Here is a 17,661-nt window from a genome sequence, read left to right as displayed (position 1 = left end):
AGGACTGAACCAGGACTGAACCAGGTCTGAACCAGGTCCAGGACCGAGAAAGAGACCAGGACCAGGACCGAGACCAGAAACAGGACCGGAACAGGACCGAACTGAAAACCCAGGACTGAAACCGGGACCGGGACTGAAACCGGGACCGGGACTGAACGGGACTGAAACCGGGACCGGGACTGAGACCGGGACTGAAACCGGGACTGGGACGGGACTGGGACCGGGACTGACCGGGAGAAACCGGGCTGAAACCGGGACCGGGACTGAAACCGGACTGACCGGGACCGGGACTGGGGCCGGGACTGGGGCCGGGACTGGGGCCGGACTGGGGCCGGGACCAGAAAACTGTTTAGTCCTGTTTTAGTCTTGATTCAGTCCTGGTTTGGTCTGGCATTGCAGCTTAAGTCACTGAAATGGGAAATGGTCGTTATCCTTTTTTTTTCCATTATTCATTAAAACACAAAATCACAAACTGAAAAAAAAACCCAAATCATCCGTTTTTGTTTTTTTTTCATTTCATTTTGGTCGATGGTGAGATTTTGGCCACGGCAGCTTGACGAACCGATTCAACGCAAAAAGACGACAAAATCTTTCAGAGGTGATAAAAGCAGACGGCCTGAACTTAATAACTTAATAAAATTTTGTTAAAATTCTGTTGATGCGGCGTATATGCAGGTGCGCTCAATAGTCCGGATTTGACTATATATAATTATGCCTTATTTGACACCTCTCTTGCTATCTTTTTGCTACTTTAGAATTTATCATCATCGTATACTTTTTTTTTACTCATTGTGATGTGTCCAAATAATTTTCCTTGTGGATCAGTAAAGTCTTTTTGTCTAAGAACTAAGTCATACGAAACCAAATGTTTCTAACAGTGATATTTTTCCCATTTACAGAAAGCAATGCCCTCCACCACCATGTCCTGGACGTCTCTCTCCCCGAGTACCTCCCCAGCGCCAAACGCCCCAAAGTGAGCTCCTGTAAAACCAAAGCAGCCCCCGAGGAGTCCTACAGCAGAGGTACTCTTCACCACACTCTCTATAGAACTGCTTTTATTTAACAGGTTGTGTTAGACCGTTTAAAAAAAGTGGACTGAGGGAGCGTGACGTCACCCGCAGCCTTCAGCTCCAGTCAAATGAAGCTCATCGAGGCACGAGCGGTTATAGGAGCGAATCTGGAGCCAGTTCCGTATTAGGAATCAAATTTATTAATGGACAAAGTAGTGAAATAAAAACATCAGGGTCCTGTATAGCGGGTTAATACGAACATTTTAAAACCAAAATGACGAGGCTCACAGCAGCAGGTACAGAAAGGGGGGGCGACGATATTCCAATTTAAAATCAGTTGGAGCTGAAAGTCGAGGGAGGGAGAGCCGGACGTGGATGGATGGAGATCCGGAAGTCTATGGATGAAGAGCCAGGCGTGGATGGAGAGCCGGAAGACGATGGACGATGGAGGATGGAGGACGGAAGTCGAGGGATGGAGAGCCGGAAGTCGAGGGATGGAGAGCCGGAAGTCGAGGGATGGAGAGCCGGAAGTCGAGGGATGGAGAGCCGGAAGTCGAGGGATGGAGAGCCGGAAGTCGAGGGGATGGAGAGCCGGAAGTCGATGGCGGATGGAGAGCCGGAAGTCGATGGATGGAGAGCCGAAGTCGAGGGATGGAGAGCCGGAAGTCGAGGGATGGAGAGCGGAAGTCGGGGATGGAGAGCCGGAAGTCGAGGGATGGAGAGCCGGAGGGAGGAGAGCCGGAAGTGAGGGAGGAGAGCCGGAAGTCTATGGATGAAGAGCCAGGCGTGGATGGAGAGCCGGAAGACAATGAACGATGGAGGATGGAGAGCCGGAAGTCGAGGGAGGGGGGAGAGGGGGGAAGTAGAGCCGGAAGTCGATGGATGGAGAGCTGAAAGTCGATGGATGGAGAGCCGGGCGTGGATGGAGGGAGAGCCGGAAGTCAAGGCGGATGGAGAGCCGGAAGGTCGATGGAGGATGGAGGGCCCGAAGTCGATGGAGGATGGAGGGCCCGAAGTCGATGAATGGAGAGCCGGGCGTAGATGGAGGGAGAGCCGGAAGTCGAGCCGGATGGAGAGCCGGACGTCGATGCTCTCCCATGTTCACTTCCTATTGGAACACGGTGGACAGTGGGTTAGCTGTGTCCATTTATACGTCCAAACGATTTCACGTACAACTGTAAATTGGGCGTAATTGTGGTGGACAGCGGTCTGAACCAGGAGACCGTTATCTTTTTTTTTTTTTTTTTTTTTTTGGCAATTAAGAGTAAAGAAATGGCTCTAATTCAATTGATAATTTTCAGTTTCACTTTGCACATCTTTCCAAAAATGTTGCCAGTTTACGGCATCTTATTTGTATTATTAAATCCATGTTTTGATTGCAGAACAAATGGTGAATGAAGTCCTGAAAAACAGACGCAGTATTGAAGGTATGTTGAAAGTACAGCGGCTCCTACAGCTGTCACTGGGCTGCAGAGTGATCGTCGGTGTGTGTCTTTGTGTTGGCAGAGTTCTGTCTCTCCTGTGGAAAGATGAGAGCAGCTACCTTCCACCCGCTCTTTGAAGGAGGCCTGTGCCAAACATGCAAGGTGAGGGACCACGGTGAAGCATGGGTCATACAACAGGGGTTATTTTCAGTTATTTATTTTATGTTATTTGATGGTTCTTGTTGTTTATTTCGACCATGCATAGGAAAAACAACATAACGAATACAAACAAACAGCATAAAAAACACCAGCAATGAGGATGCATAATCCTTATATACATGTTTGAAAAGGAGTGAATGGAAGGAGGGGTGTAGTGGGCACGGTACACGGGGGTACAGTGTCCACCCACTTCTCTTATTTAAAAAAAAAAAACAAATATAAAACAGCTACAACTTAAATGTCAAACCGGAGCTACTGGCAACGGTGAAAACAACCTGCATAGACACATGATATCTGCAGGACTGAACCAGGACTGAACCAGGACTGAACCAGGACTGAACCAGGACTGAACCAGGACTGAACCAGGACTGAACCAGGACTGAACCAGGACTGAGTGTCGGATGACCACAGGAGAAAGGACCGGATCAGAGTTCCACACCCCACGGGTCTAAGCGGGACTAACCGTCGCCTGATGGCCCTGGTCTCGGTCCCTGGTCTCTGTCCTGGTCTCTGTCCCTGGTCTCTGTTCCTGGTCTGTCCCTGGTCTCTGTTCCTGGTCTCTGTTCCTGGTCTCTGTTCCTGGTCTCTGTTCCTGGTCTCTGTTCCTGGTCTAAGTCCTGGTCTCAGTTCCGGACCTGGTTCAGTCCTGGTTCAGTCCTGGTTCAGTCCTGGTTCAGTCCTGGTTCAGTCCTGGTTCAGTCCTGGTTCTCCTGGTTCAGTCCTGGTTCAGTCCTGGTTCAGTCCTGGTTCAGTCCTGGTTCAGTCCTGGTTCAGTCCTGGTTCAGTCCTGGTTCAGTCTTGGTTTACCATAAGATTTGGATGAGAATTATTAGAATAACTTGGTCTCAAAATCCAACCGTTTGATTACTCGTGTGTGATCTTTGTTATTGATCCGTGTGTGTGATCTGTGTGGTGTGTGTTGCTTGCGTTCGTGTTAGCAGCGTGTCTCAGTTGCTGGGCGTCGGGAGCGGCTCCGTAGGCTACACGTGTCACATTTCGGCAACAGTCCTGCCGTCCGTGGAGGCCAGTTCGAGGGCTGCAGGCTTCGCTGCATTAAAGGATCTTTTTTTATTTTTTTTATTTAAGGCAAAACACATTAGGCATGACATAAAACAAAAGGGACAGTCAGCAGATACACAAGATCATTGTTTTCAAAATTGCAAAAGCCAGTGCACACAGCCCATTGCTTTGTTTTTGTATTGCACACTTTAGTATATTACATACTTGCCCGTACTTGATTAATAGCGTATTGCACATTGTAAACCGTAAATGATCACACACCTTGTCGCCTTGGCGATGACGGGGTTTCTGTTTTCCAAAAGTCGGTTTGTTTGAACCTGTTCTTAAAAAACACCATTTTCACCCACCCAAAACACCGACTCCATGTGGACGAAAGGACAAAACGAATCAAAACTTCACGGTTTCAACCAAAAATCGTTGTCGTGTGGACAGACCCTGAGTGAGCGGTTCCTTGTTGTAAAGTGCTGTTGAGTTCCTTGAAGGTGGAAAAGCTTTGTATAAAACTGTGACCATTTATCAAGGCAAGCGTCATCACATGTTTCTCTTTCTTCTTTCAACAGATCTTTAACTGTTGTGAAATGCACACATTGTTTAGCCAAGTGACAGTTGATGAGTTACAAGCCCAGTGTTATTTAATAGAGATCAAAATTTTCAGGAATGTAGCTGCTGCCAAGATCCAAAGAACAGTAGGTACGGCCCTCTTTATGTCTGACAATCAGGTTTGGAAACAGATCAAAACATGTTTGACAGAAGGGAGTTCACAAAGTCATGTGACAGTTAAGCTACAAATATGTGATGTGACAAGTGTGTAGTGCTCATAGAGAAATGTAATTGACAAATGCACTGACTCACAATAAGTGTTTTATGTGGTCATATTATGTGAATAAACACTTATCGAGAGGTAAATTTCTGATTCGTGCATGTTTAAGTAATTCTCTATTGTTGTTCAAGGCTTGAGTGCTCAGAATTTTAGTTTTCACCTTCCCCCCATCTCCTCCCACAGCTCTGAATAGAGACTGTTCATTCAGATATTCAGACCCGGGGCCGTACATGGTAAGGTGCAAAAGGCCAGAATTTTTGTCAGCAGTAAAAATGTGTAAATGATGGGCCCTTTTTTTTTAAGTTTGGAAGTTTTGCACTGGAAGTCAGTTGACCTATTTCTGTTCAGTCATTATAGATCGACATTATAGACAGTGTGGAAACTCTAGTGTTACTATGCATAGTTCAAGAACAGAAATAAAAGATTAAAAAATAAAATGAACTGAGATTTAGTTTTTTATCGATTTTAAATCCAAATCCTTGACCAAACTCTGTACCCAGACGTTCAAATCAAATATGGTTCTTACTGAGAATGCTGATTTATTATTTATTCTTAAAAGTTGTTTGTTATAATTCAGTGTTTGGATAATTTTGTTGAGAACCAAATCAAACTAAATAGAGCCTCATGTAAACTCTCTGATTTGCAGTGTTGGGCATTTTACTTTAAAAGAGTAATTAGATACCATTACAAATGTACTGTATTTTTTGGACTATAAATCGTACCAGCCAAAAAATGTGCAATGAAGAAATTAAAAAAAATAAAAAATAAATCAGAGACCAGGAACAGACATTTCCTGTTGAAAGTCAAGTTGTAGTAAAAACAATAGAAGAGAGAACAACAGACTGTTAACGTCACATATGAACAGTTCTTCAGATAAACTATAACATAAACAACAGAACAGAAGTTTACCAAACTCTCCATCTCACTCCAAATCACTAAATCCATTCAGTTCTTCATCCTCGGTGTCACTTCAGAACAACTCGGCCTCGACCTCCGGAGGTAAACAGAGCGTCGCTTCCTCTTCTGTGTCGCTGTCGTCAGACTCAGCATCAGTTCCAGTTAGAATTATTCGGGCCTTTCTGAATCCCGACAGGACGGTTTCGGTGTCACTGGAGTTCACGCTTGGTCAGTCCAACCAGTGACTCCAGGAAAGTTGCACTGCGGACTCGCCCGGTTACCGTGAAGCCGTTTTCTCCATCCCCGCTTTCCGCCAGTCCCTCACAAGTTTCTTGCTCATTCCAAACTTTCTTTCTTCTGCTTGATAACAGTTTTTGGACGCAGATTTCACGACTTGCAGCAGGACAGAGGCTCTTTCTGCAGGAGACATGCGCAGTAGAGCCAAGTGACAGTGGTACAGGAGGAACAGGAGCAGCAGATACTCACACACAAGACTAGAGCCTCTTGTGGCTTCAGTGTGAATATTTTAATATAGAAGTCGCAGGAAACACCCAAACCATGAAAAAAGTGTGACTTATAGTCTGAAAAAAACGGTACTTTGAATTAGTAGATTCTAAACAGTATAAGTTTACAGATTCCAGATAGTTTGCTGTAAAAAGGTTTGAGGTGTGTTGCATGTTTCAATGCTGAAATCCAGTCGGTTTAAACCTAAACGGACTCTCTCTGGTCTAAATCCTCACTGTGCATTTTACAGAAGGTTATTCACATTCTGTTACAGTATGGAGCATGATTACTACATGTGAACAGGGCCAGCAGTGATGAACGATGAACAAAATTTTAAATCTTCATCTATGTAATCCTAAATACCAGGAGTAAACAATGTCTTGAACAATAATAAACATGATCAAGCCCTGATGAACACCAGTTAAGGTCGAAACATGTTGGCTTTGGTCATTCAAATAAAGGCCTTTTAATTATATTTTTCCTCGTGCGATGTGTTTAACTTTTTCTACTGTTTTGTGCCTGGAATCTGTTGTGTCTTGAGTTTTGATCCTTTTTTCCAAGAGCGTCCTCTATTTTCCTCCTACTCATTGGAACACCTGCAGCAAACAGCCACATTTTTGTTCTTTCCCCAATAATAAACATGTGTTTTGGTCTGTGTGTGTTTTAGGATAACTACCTGGAGATGTCGTACATGTATGATGATGACGGGTACCAGTCGTACTGTACGGTGTGCTGTGGGGGCCGAGAGGTGCTCCTGTGTGGGAACGCCAACTGCTGCAGGTCACAAGGATTTTATTTACTTTACGTTTCCTTATCTCACTTTTAACTCTCCTGTTACTGACTGGGTTCAACTAGAGTATTCTTATCACCTTAAAGTACTGTACTATAGACTGTTTATATAAATGGACGTAACTCCTGCTGTCACGTTCCAAATTGGAAGTTCGCATGGGAGCTCCTTCCAGCTCCTACTTCCATTGACTTCCATTGGAATTTGTGGCCCCTCTTGCCGTAACTGCTGCTGTGAGCCTCATCATTTTGATCTGAAAATGTTCACATTAACCCGCTCTACATGGTCCTGAGTTTCTTCCACTATCTTGCCTGTTAAAAAAAATCTTATTAATGATACAGAGCCTGGATCCAAATTTGCTCCTGTAATCGTTAACATCGTGAACTTCATTTGAGGAGACGAACGCTGTGGGTGACGTCGCACTCACTTATTCCACTTCTTTAAACAGTCTATGTATTGTATAGTAAAGTATATAGTATGTATTTTGTAAGCATGTTTGACAGTGTTATTAGACTTAGTAAATGTATTGATCCACAAGGGAAACGATTTGGACACAGTAGCTCACACATCACAATATATCGTATTTTTCAGACTATAGGCGAGTTTCATCTGACGTCATTGCGTTGCATGCTGGGAAATATTTTGGTCGGAGGCAAGAAACACGGTAGCGGTCAAACACAGTGCGTAACCTCGCGTGTTTATCCCCGATAATGGTAAATTCCTGCTGCATTATCGGATGCACAAATAGAAGCACGGAAGAAGGAAAATGTCTTTTTCGTATTCTGAGTGAAAAGAACCGCTGACGGTGAATTAAACGGCTTTCAAACATCCGCAGAGCAAACGTAGAAGATCCTAACAAACCGTGGACTCCAACAAGTTCAACAACACATCGAGACTCTTGGAGGTTTTCATCTTTTCTGCTGTGAATGGCCCAGGAGTTTCCACCAAGTCATTGTGGATATCACCAAAGTGAATGTTTGTCCAGGTAGTTGGCGATTCCGACCAGTAACTTGGTTTGATCCACCTTTTGTCGGGGTTGAAAAGGGTGATTTGTCGTCCGTCGATGCTTATGACCAGTTTCTGGTCAAATGGTCTTGGGTCCTCTGCCGTTAGAGTGGATAAATAACCAGGATCAATACCCTTTACGTGCTTTCTCGCTCCGTCCGTCATGTTGAATTAGTGTTTAGTGCCGCCAACCAAAATGCAATTTTTGTCAACAAAGAAACTCGCCTATAAAGTGCACTGGATTATAAGACACAGTATCAATAATGTTGAATTCTCTCGTCCGTTTGTTTGAAACTTATGTATGAAAATAAATGACACTTGAGACTGATCCTTAGCCCAGGCGTCCACGATCTATTGACAGATCGTGGTGTAATTCGCCCGGCGTTGCTCCAGTCTTGGTGAATGTATTTTATGAATGTGAATGTGGGTGGATAACTTAAGTTCTCCTATGAGGAGAACTCAAATATACATTGAGTTATAATGTGTTTAATGCAGCATTGCGCACGAAACCTCCTGCTCCTGACTCCGGTAGACGTAATGCTCCAACAATCCATCAAGCAGTGCAACTTTGTAGTTTAACAAAGTTGTACTAAAACATTTTCAGATTTTTGAGCACCGTGCACCACATAAAATCAGTTCGAGGTCAGTAAACACAACCAGATTTAATACATGAGGTGCACCAGATTATAAGGCACACTGTCAATTTTTGAGGAAATTTAAGGATTTTAAGTGCGCCTTATAATCCGAAAAATACAGCAATATAATAACAAAAAGTAAAAAAATATAAATGGTAATAATAAATTGGCAAAAAAAGAATATTATTAAATATTATTCAAATAAATATAAAATGCTCAGATTGGCTTACCTTGGATCCACACAATCCTAATCGAACTGTACCCAAGCATGGAGAGCCCCTAAAGCTTTGGTACATTTGTGCAGTGTGAGGGTCTGGGTCCGGTTGGGACTTTGTGATGGTTAGAGGAGGGGCCAAAGCCTGTGTGTGCGCGCTGATGTTACTCAAACAAGGAAGACTGTGAGTAAACTCCACTAAAAACACACAGTGAATCCATGTTTACCTTCAATAACTGTAGACTGTGGATGATGACAAATGTTTTACAGCGTCTCTCCTCAGGCTGACCTCACTCCTCTGAGCTGCTATTATATCCATATCATCACAGCGGGACTCATATCTGCCTCACTATTTACGAGATATTTCATGCCACTGGACTTATTTTATATTTTAGCCACTCTGAGCAGCACCGTGTGATGATGTCACTGGGCCGTGGCTCTGGTTGTGCAGGTGTGAATGTGGGCCCTAGAACCCAAGGCAAACGTACCTGAGCAAGTCCTTGTGTGAGGCACTCTGGCTAAAACACTTACCGTGTTTTTCGGACTATAAGGCACACTTAAAAACCTTTAATTTTCTCAAAAAATCGACAGTGCGCCTTATAATCTGGTGCACTTCATGTATTAACCCTCTCAGGCTCAAATTAAATTTTAGTAACCAGAAACAATCTGATATTTGGGGAAAATGATCATACGGTTTAGTAATATACAACATACAGTCCCTGACAAAAGTCTTGTTGCTTATCCATTTTGTAGAAACAAAAGCTTATAACTTGACTTTAAATTAATCGATTGGTTTTAGAAATGTCTCATATGAAGCTAAAACCCTCCCAAATTATGCTCAACATACTAAAATATTGCAGGAGACCTACTGGAGCCACATGGATCCAAGATTCACCCAGAAAACAGTTAAGTTTGGTGGCGGAAAAATCATGGTCTGGGTGTGTGCGAGACATTTGCAGGGTGGAAGGCAAATATCAATAGCCTAAAATATCAAGAAGTATTAGCTCCTCTTACATTCCCAACCATAAAAGGGGTCAAATTTTGCAGCAGGATGGTGCTCCATCACATACTTCTATCTCTACATCAAAGTTTCTCAAGGTGAAGAAGATCAAGGTGCTCCAGGACTGACCAGCCCAGTCACCAGACATGAACATCATTGAGCAGGTCTGGTTTTGCCTTCAATGCTTCCTCTTTCATTCTACCCCAAAGACTCTTGATGAACTCTGGGAGGCATGTAAGACGCTTTCTTTGCTATTCCTGATGACTTCATCAACAAATTGTATGACTCATTGTGAAACCGCATGGATGTGTCCTTCAAGCTCATGGAGTCATACAAGATGTTAAATATGGATCTCACAGCACCACTACTTCATTCACTGACGTTATGCAACATATTTTTGTATTTGAAGTAAATTATTTGTTCAATTTGTAGGAGACAAAACTTTTGTCTTGCCAAAATCTGACCTTTCTGTGTTCATTAAATGATCAATCTTTCTTCAGTGAAGCAAATTTATTTTAGTATATTGAGCATAATTTGGGAGGGTTTTAGCTTTCATATGAGACATTTCTAAAACCAATCGATTAATTTAAAGTCAAGTTATAAGCTTTTGTTTCTACAAAATGGATAAGCAACAAGACTTTTGTCAGGGACTGTATACATATACCTGACTTTTTTTTTTTGAGAGAGACCTTCGCATCCAGTGCGTTTTGGGATGTTGCAGATTTGCAGCATTGGTCTGGTGTGATAAATTAACATTGAAGACTGAAAATGATATGAACACCAACTTTATGTGTTTACCACTTTTCATAACAATGAAAACATAAAGCACAGTGTAACAGCTTTACAGTGGCAGAACAACATCACTTTTTCGTGTGGTTCTCCAAGAAACAATTTTTATCCTTTGTAAACAACAAAAGTACTTTGCACTTCTGGCAGGTCGTTTGTGTGGAGCCGTTCTTGCACAGTCTGCATCATCCATGTTTATCAGCATGGATGTGAAAAAAGGCTCCTGAGTAAAAAAGGCTCATAAAATATGGATTTGGAGTAAGTAGGTAATTGGCATTTAGCTGTTGCAAATCTGCAACGCCTGCCTGGAGAGGGTTAATTCTGGTTGTGTGGTTGTGGTTGGGTTACTGAACTCAGACCAATTTTATGTGGTATACAACACTCAAAAATACGTCATTGTTTTAGTACAACTTTGGTAAACTGCGAAGCCGCACCGCTTGATGGATTGTTGGAGCGTTATGGCGACCAGAGTCAGGAGTCGTGTCCTTTAGTTTGAGAGAAGCTCTGCGTCAGTGCACAAGGAGCGAGCTGTTTTTTCAGCTCTTATAGTTTATATAAATGAGCCATGAGGTTTTAAGTTTTGTTTCTGTAAAACATAAACCAATGTGTCAAAGCTGCATTAAACACATTATTACTCAATGTATGTTTGAGTCGTCCTTGTAGAAAATAAAGCAAACTTTAAATAATCCCCTTATAATCCACAGTCACTAAGACAGAGAGGCAACACCGCGTGAGTTACTCCACGATCTGTAAATGGATCGTGGACTCCTGGGCTAAGGATCAGTCTCAAGTGTCGTCCGTTTGTTTTGTTTAATGCGCCATATAATCCGGTGAAACTTCTGTATGAAAATAGATGAGAGAATTCAACAACGATATTGCGCCTTATACAGTGTTCCCTCATTTATCGGGGGGGTTACGTTCTTAAAATAACCCGCAAGGGGTGAAATCCGCGAAGTAGTCAGCTTTATTTTTTACAATTATTATCTGTTTTAAGTCTGTAAAACCCCTCAGCACAAACTTTATACACTTTTCTCACACAGGACAGTTACAACCCTTTTTACACCCTTTTTTGTTATTTTCCTCCTTCATGTAATGAGCCAAAGATTCATTTATTCCGTAACGGAGCCCTACAACTGCGTTTCTTGTACCTTCCTTCAGCATGTCCAGAAGTCCAACTTTTTGTGCGATGATTTGATTCTTCCTCTGTCTTTTGGGTGCGACCGCAGGAGCCTTTGTCGGTGCAGAAAGTTTCGTCGAAATTGTGGGTTTTGTTGGGGATAAAACTTGCAAACATACAACACTTCAGAATCACATACAGATCCAACATTTATGTCAAATTTGTCAAACTGAACGCATTCTGTACTGTACAGGAGACACGGCACAGAGGAGACTGATAATGGTCTACAATCCCTTAGCCAATCAGGACACAGGGAAGGAACACAATGCGCCTTCATACGCTGTTTAAAAAAAAAAAAAGATGTGAAATTGCACACTAAAAAATCTGCGAAACAGCGAGACATGAAATGTGAACTGCGTTATAGCGACAGACGATTGTAATCCGGTGCACCCAATAGTCCAAAAAATACAGTACCTTTCTTGTAACGTTTAAATCTGACCTACATGTACACTTATTAAAAGTTAATTTCTATTGAGGATTTGCGTGTGACGTGGCAGTCATGTGATTTAATGTTTTGGCAGCCATACTGGAGGTCAGGGTTGGGGTTGATCCGGATGGTGTTATTCAGTTTACAATATAATCATGGCGACTTTAAACGGCGCAAATGACGTAAAACTGTCCGAAATCGCCAGCTTTTTAGATTAGCCGACATTAGAAAGGTATAAAGCTAAAGTCGTCCTCCTGGGTTGTGGAATAGATCCTGATCTAATTCCGACAGACGCTTTGATAGTTGAATCAACGCTCGCTCTGTGCACGAACTAAAGTATCTGTTTGTTTTTTTTCATGTTAGATCTTCTTTAATGGGAAATAAGTGAACGTTTTGCTTTGGCGACTGGCGATGGGGTGTACGTGAATAATGATGGGACATAATCTGGTGAAAGCGGGTTATCATTCTTCATACCTACCAGAAAAAAATACTTTTGGTATCTATCATTTCATTTACTGTAAATCCCTTCTTCGTTTGTGTGGAGATGTTCCCTCACCAGAAATGAAATGTTGACTGCACAGACGATCGTACTCAGTGGGCTCCATCCCTCTGTCTTTATGTCGCTCTCCACGTCTGTCTGCAGTCTTTATCCGATAAAAAGATACTTTGGCCTCCTTCTTTTGCAGATTCATTGGATGACAGAACATCCAACAGCAACACAGGTCAAAACCAGTGTTATTCAATTCAAATTTTATCGCTGGTCCAGATGGATAGTTTGACCTCCAATATAGAGGCATAAACCCCAGATCACGTGGTTTTGTGACGCAGATGCAAAACCTTAATGTCCTATTGACTTTTCTATTAAAGGTTGTATAGAGGATTTTCCAAGGAACGAGAAATCCAGCGACTGTTTGTCCTTTTTCAAATGTTGCGCATGCGTGAAACCACCTCCCCTCCCTACAGCTCCTACGTAGAAACACCTCCTCCCTCCTCCTCCTCTTTACGCCAGAAACAGGTTTGTTTACAGCCGCTGCACATGACTTGTAAACAACTAACTACAGTGTTGGTTAGGCAAGACGGAGAAGTGAGGAGCGGGGAGAAGAGCGGAACGGGCAGCAGGGAGAGGAGCAGGAAAGGGTGCAGAGAAGGTTGCGCGGAGATTCCGTGTGAATGAACTAGCTACAACACGCAGCAGCAAGCGGATTCTTTCTTTGCATTGAAAATTACGTTTTCAGACATAGGATATCGCATTCGTGTCCTGAAAAACGTTTGTCTCGCTCTTGGAAATAAAGTACGTTTTCATAATAAGCAGAAGTTTCCTGTCCAGGAGTAATTTGTGGACCAGTGCGTCAGTCTTTAGACCCTGCGTCTGCTTCAGTCGCGCCATCGCTGGAATGAATCTTCAAGAATCACCTTAGTTTGGCTTCGCTGCTTTTCCCCTTGTCTTCTTCTTTCAGCGACCTCAAAAACAGACTTTCTTTTGCGGCGAACTGCTCCTGGATTCTTGTCGCCATTGCAACAAACTTTGTGCGAACTGCGAGGAAGATATAGGTCAAAAAAGCCACTAAGAACCGTTGCGTTGGTCGAGTAAACAGCGTCTGTGCGTCTTGCGTCTGTGGACTGCGTGACAGTCGTACGTAAACCACGTACCGGCGGCGCAGACAAGTCAGTTACACTAGAAACGTAGGGAGTTTGATTGACAGCCTGTCAGCTCACAGATAACGAGGCAGTGTCGTTATCTATTGGCAAATGTTTAGCCCCACCACGTCCAGAGTTGATGAATTTTTATTCTCTTTTTTTTGGTCATCATAATTATAAGGCTATTGCATCTCTATAATGCTATCACTTGACAATTTGAAACAAAAAAAAATCCTCCATACAACCTTTAATCAAACTCGTCTCCTTGTCTCGCAGGTGTTTCTGTGTGGACTGCCTGGACATCCTGGTGGACCCCGGCGCCTCTAACGCCGCTCGGCACCTGGACCCCTGGATGTGCTACATGTGCCAGCCGCCCCTGCCCTACGGCGTGCTCAAGCGCCGCCACGACTGGAGCCTCAAGCTGCAGGAGTTCTTCGCCAACGACAACGGGCAGGAATTTGTGAGTTGGAATGTTTACCCGCGCGATCTGATACCAATTTTGACATCACTATATTTGATGCACCTTACAAAATAGCACCAACATAGAAGCATTTTAAAACAACCCACACTCATCTTCGTTTTCTGAAGACTGCACTTGGCATACAATATTTTAAACTATGTATTGTACTGTTTTTTTTATGCTGCTGATAACCTGGACCTAAGTACAGAGTTTCGTTTTTTTGTGTATTTTTTATATTGAAATGACAGTCTGATTCAGATTGTTTAAAATCTATTTTGAACTAATGAATGAATGAACATTTATTCAGACAGCAATGCATAAAACAAGCCTAGAAAATAGGGATGTAACAATAACTGAAATATTGCAATATTGTATCGTCAAAGTTTTTACAGTAATATCGTGGACCATCACAATATATTGAATTAGAAGTCTTTGCTTAAATAAGAGTTATAGTGCATCAATAGTGTCAAAATACAGAGGGAACTACATAGACCATGATCCTTTGCTCCATTTCAGTGCAGACGACAAGAAGAAATAACAGTTCTAACACTTTTAAGTCTTAGTTCTTTGGATTAAGTCTTGTCGAGGCATTTTAAGAGGAAAAAGTTGCATATTAACTCCACAAAATATCACAATAAATATCGTGCCGTGAGATGTATATCGTGAAAATATCGAACAGAGAGATTTGGATATTGTTACATTCCTAATCGTGAGCCTCCACATCAGATCGTGAACTTGCCCAAGATATCGCAGTAAATATCGTACCGTGAGGTTCATACCGTGACGATATCGTATCGTGAGACTTGGATATCGTTACACCCCTACTAGAATATGAAAATACATAGATATAATACAAAACTGAAAGACTTCTTGTCCATAATAATAAACAACAAAAATTTAAATGAACTGTTTTCGACATATAATAGTAGTTGTTTCTATCTAAACTATTCAAGAATATTTTGACAGTTTATGCCAGGGTTGGGTATCATTAAGAAGTTGCCGATACAATACATACCTCGATACACAGGCCACGATACGATACATATCTCAAGACGGCACACTTTCGATACGATACGATATATTTCAAATCGATTCAATACGGTTCAATAAAAAATAAAGGCTAAATCATGTCTGTGATACTGAACATCTTTGTTAAACCACTTCTTGTGCAAAGTTCATATGAAACACAAACACTTTAATCATCAAAACAGTAAAACTGTCAAATGTGTCGCATAAACGATTTTCTTTCCTCTAAACAAGCAACAAAACTGTAGAGGGGTAAGGAATAATTAAGTAAAATATACAAAAAAATATTCTTACTCTTATATTGATACAGCAGTCCCCGATACTGATACTGTATCATTACAGTAAACTATACGATATATCGATATTTTGATATTTTTGCACACCAGGACTGAAGAAGCAGCTTGGATGAGCTGCGAAACGTCTTCAACCAAACCGTCGACATACAGAATTTTCTCCTCGCCATTTTTGCACACCCTTAGTTTATGCCATTATTTTGTGTATATAATAGACGTACTTGTTTTAATGTTAGTTTTTTGACTGAGATCCAGAATGGGCTTTTTTTACACTTGCGTCACAAAACCGGAAAACATTTGGAAACGTACGGATGACGACTTCCTTTGGGCTCCGTTCACGATCAAAAATCTGTGTATCAAAACTAATATGGCTGGAAAACAAAATCCCAGTGAAAGTGAAATACAATACAGTGAGGTTGTATTTGCTTTTCGGTGGATGTTTTAGTGAGGTGAAGCAGCCGCTCATGTGTGGGTTTTGTTTGCAATAGGGGTTACGTTACTCGGATCTAAAATGACCCACATTTGTTGCAGGAGAAGCCAAAGATCTACCCTGCCGTTCCAGCGGAGCAGAGGAGGCCCATCCGAGTCCTGTCCCTGTTCGATGGAATTGCAACAGGTTTGTAAAGAAGACGCTCCTCGTACTATCACGGCGGGACTTGGTAGCGCTCGTAGATGTGTAACGGGACATGTATTCGTGCCAAACCAGGGCCGTACACGAGTGAATTAGCGCAAATTGTGTGCGTTTTCATTCCACCACTACATGTGCAGCTACACGGAGGCTCAGCTCTTTAATATTCATGAGGGAACTCGTCTGCGATTGGGCTGGAGGTGTTTCCCGCAGCGCTTTATAGTTAGAGCGGCCGCCTTGACAACTGCCCCCCGCCTTGACTGCGTCTCTCCGAACCACGTGAATCCTCGCAAAACTACGATCGTCATGCAGCGTTTCTTCACTTTGCCTTTCAACCGGCACAGAATCTCCAGCCCCAATGTGGACAAGTTGTTTTTTCTGGCCTGATGTACAGTATGTGATGGAAACGTATACGTGACCTGAGCAGATCTGACCAGAGTTTTGCTTCTTGGGCAGTGTAGATGGAAACGTTACGACCGAGTGTATTCAACTTTTCCACTCTGGAAGGTGGCTTTTGTGTTTTTAATCCCCCAAAACGCCGTCACCGTCTAAACGAAAGACACTTAAGATAAAATATTTTGTCGTTTTTACCGGGAAGCGTTCTCGTGTAAACAGGCCCTTAGTAAAACTTTTAGCTGGAAATGTTAGTGCTGCACTTTACTTTTTGAAAAGTTTTGATTACTTTTTTACAAGGAATTAATTAATTTTTGATAATATTTCAGAGATTTGTTGCTTATTTGAGATTATTTTATTTAAGGGTCATTCCACGCCATTTCATCAAATTTGCAGAAAATCTCACACATCATGTTTTTTTTTTTTTTTTAATTTTGAAAAAATTACCAGCTGGTCCCTGACTATCATGTACCAACCCCGTGAAATTTTAGTCATTTTCAATCATTACTTTTCAGGTTACAGCTCATTTAGTGAGGGGAGCATGTGTCAATTTACGGGCCCAAAATTGCATAATTTTTTCTCGGCCGTTTTCACAGGTCGATATCTCCAGGGCTGACGTTTTGTAGGCTTGTGCTCCTCTTTGTTCAAATAACATCAATCGAAAGTTTGGTATCTCAACTCATTGTCATTTTATATGAACTTAAAATGAAAAAAAAAAAACTCGTTCATTTCCGCGGCGTACCATTTTTAGCCCCTTTTTAAACCTACTTGTAGGTGTAGGAGACCCTTAATTTTTTTTTGAGAATAAAGATTTGTAGTAGGACTGTTAAAAAAAATCACCAAATGTTGAAAATTCGAAATAGTTTATGTTTGAGGGTCCTGTTAAAAACAAGAAAACGCAACATGGTCCGATTTTCACACATCGAAAATCACTAAAACTTCACAGGGTTGGTACATGATCGTAAGGGACTATTTGGTATTTTTTTCAACATTTTTTGAGATCAAAGTGCGTGGGCCATTTGGTGAAATGGCGTGGAATGACCCTTAAGTATTACCACACAGCTCTTTGCATTTATTTTATTTTCCCATTTGTATAATGTTAGAACAAATTGTTGGTTTAATAAAAACACAAACGGTTTTGCATTTTGTTCCCGTACTGTACCGAAAATGAACCGAATGACCTCAAAACCGAGGTACGTACCGAACCATGATTTTTGTACCATTACACCCATAAGCGCTCGTGATATTTAAGTCATGTTATAATGTTGTTACCTCATCAAAAACACATGTGAATGAAA

The 17,661-nt window shown here is 42.0% G+C and overlaps 1 protein-coding gene across 1 annotated transcript in view; it reads left to right on the top strand.

Moving 5' to 3' along the window:
* The window catches only part of dnmt3bb.1 (DNA (cytosine-5-)-methyltransferase 3 beta, duplicate b.1), a 134,468-nt gene that overhangs the window by 103,056 nt on the left and 13,751 nt on the right, over window positions 1–17,661 (top strand). The window contains exons 10-15 of the mRNA XM_055165658.1: window positions 900–1,022; window positions 2,393–2,437; window positions 2,517–2,596; window positions 6,562–6,674; window positions 13,840–14,023; window positions 15,874–15,958. Of these exons, the coding sequence (XP_055021633.1) occupies window positions 900–1,022; window positions 2,393–2,437; window positions 2,517–2,596; window positions 6,562–6,674; window positions 13,840–14,023; window positions 15,874–15,958 (630 nt within the window). The remainder of the gene's footprint in view (window positions 1–899; window positions 1,023–2,392; window positions 2,438–2,516; window positions 2,597–6,561; window positions 6,675–13,839; window positions 14,024–15,873; window positions 15,959–17,661) is intronic.

This window comes from Boleophthalmus pectinirostris, unplaced genomic scaffold, assembly GCF_026225935.1.
Source record: "Boleophthalmus pectinirostris isolate CB_2022bp ecotype Guang Dong unplaced genomic scaffold, ASM2622593v1 HiC_scaffold_8, whole genome shotgun sequence".
Classification (NCBI taxonomy): Eukaryota; Metazoa; Chordata; class Actinopteri; order Gobiiformes; family Gobiidae; genus Boleophthalmus; species Boleophthalmus pectinirostris.
This window is presented reverse-complemented; position numbering and strand designations above follow the sequence as displayed.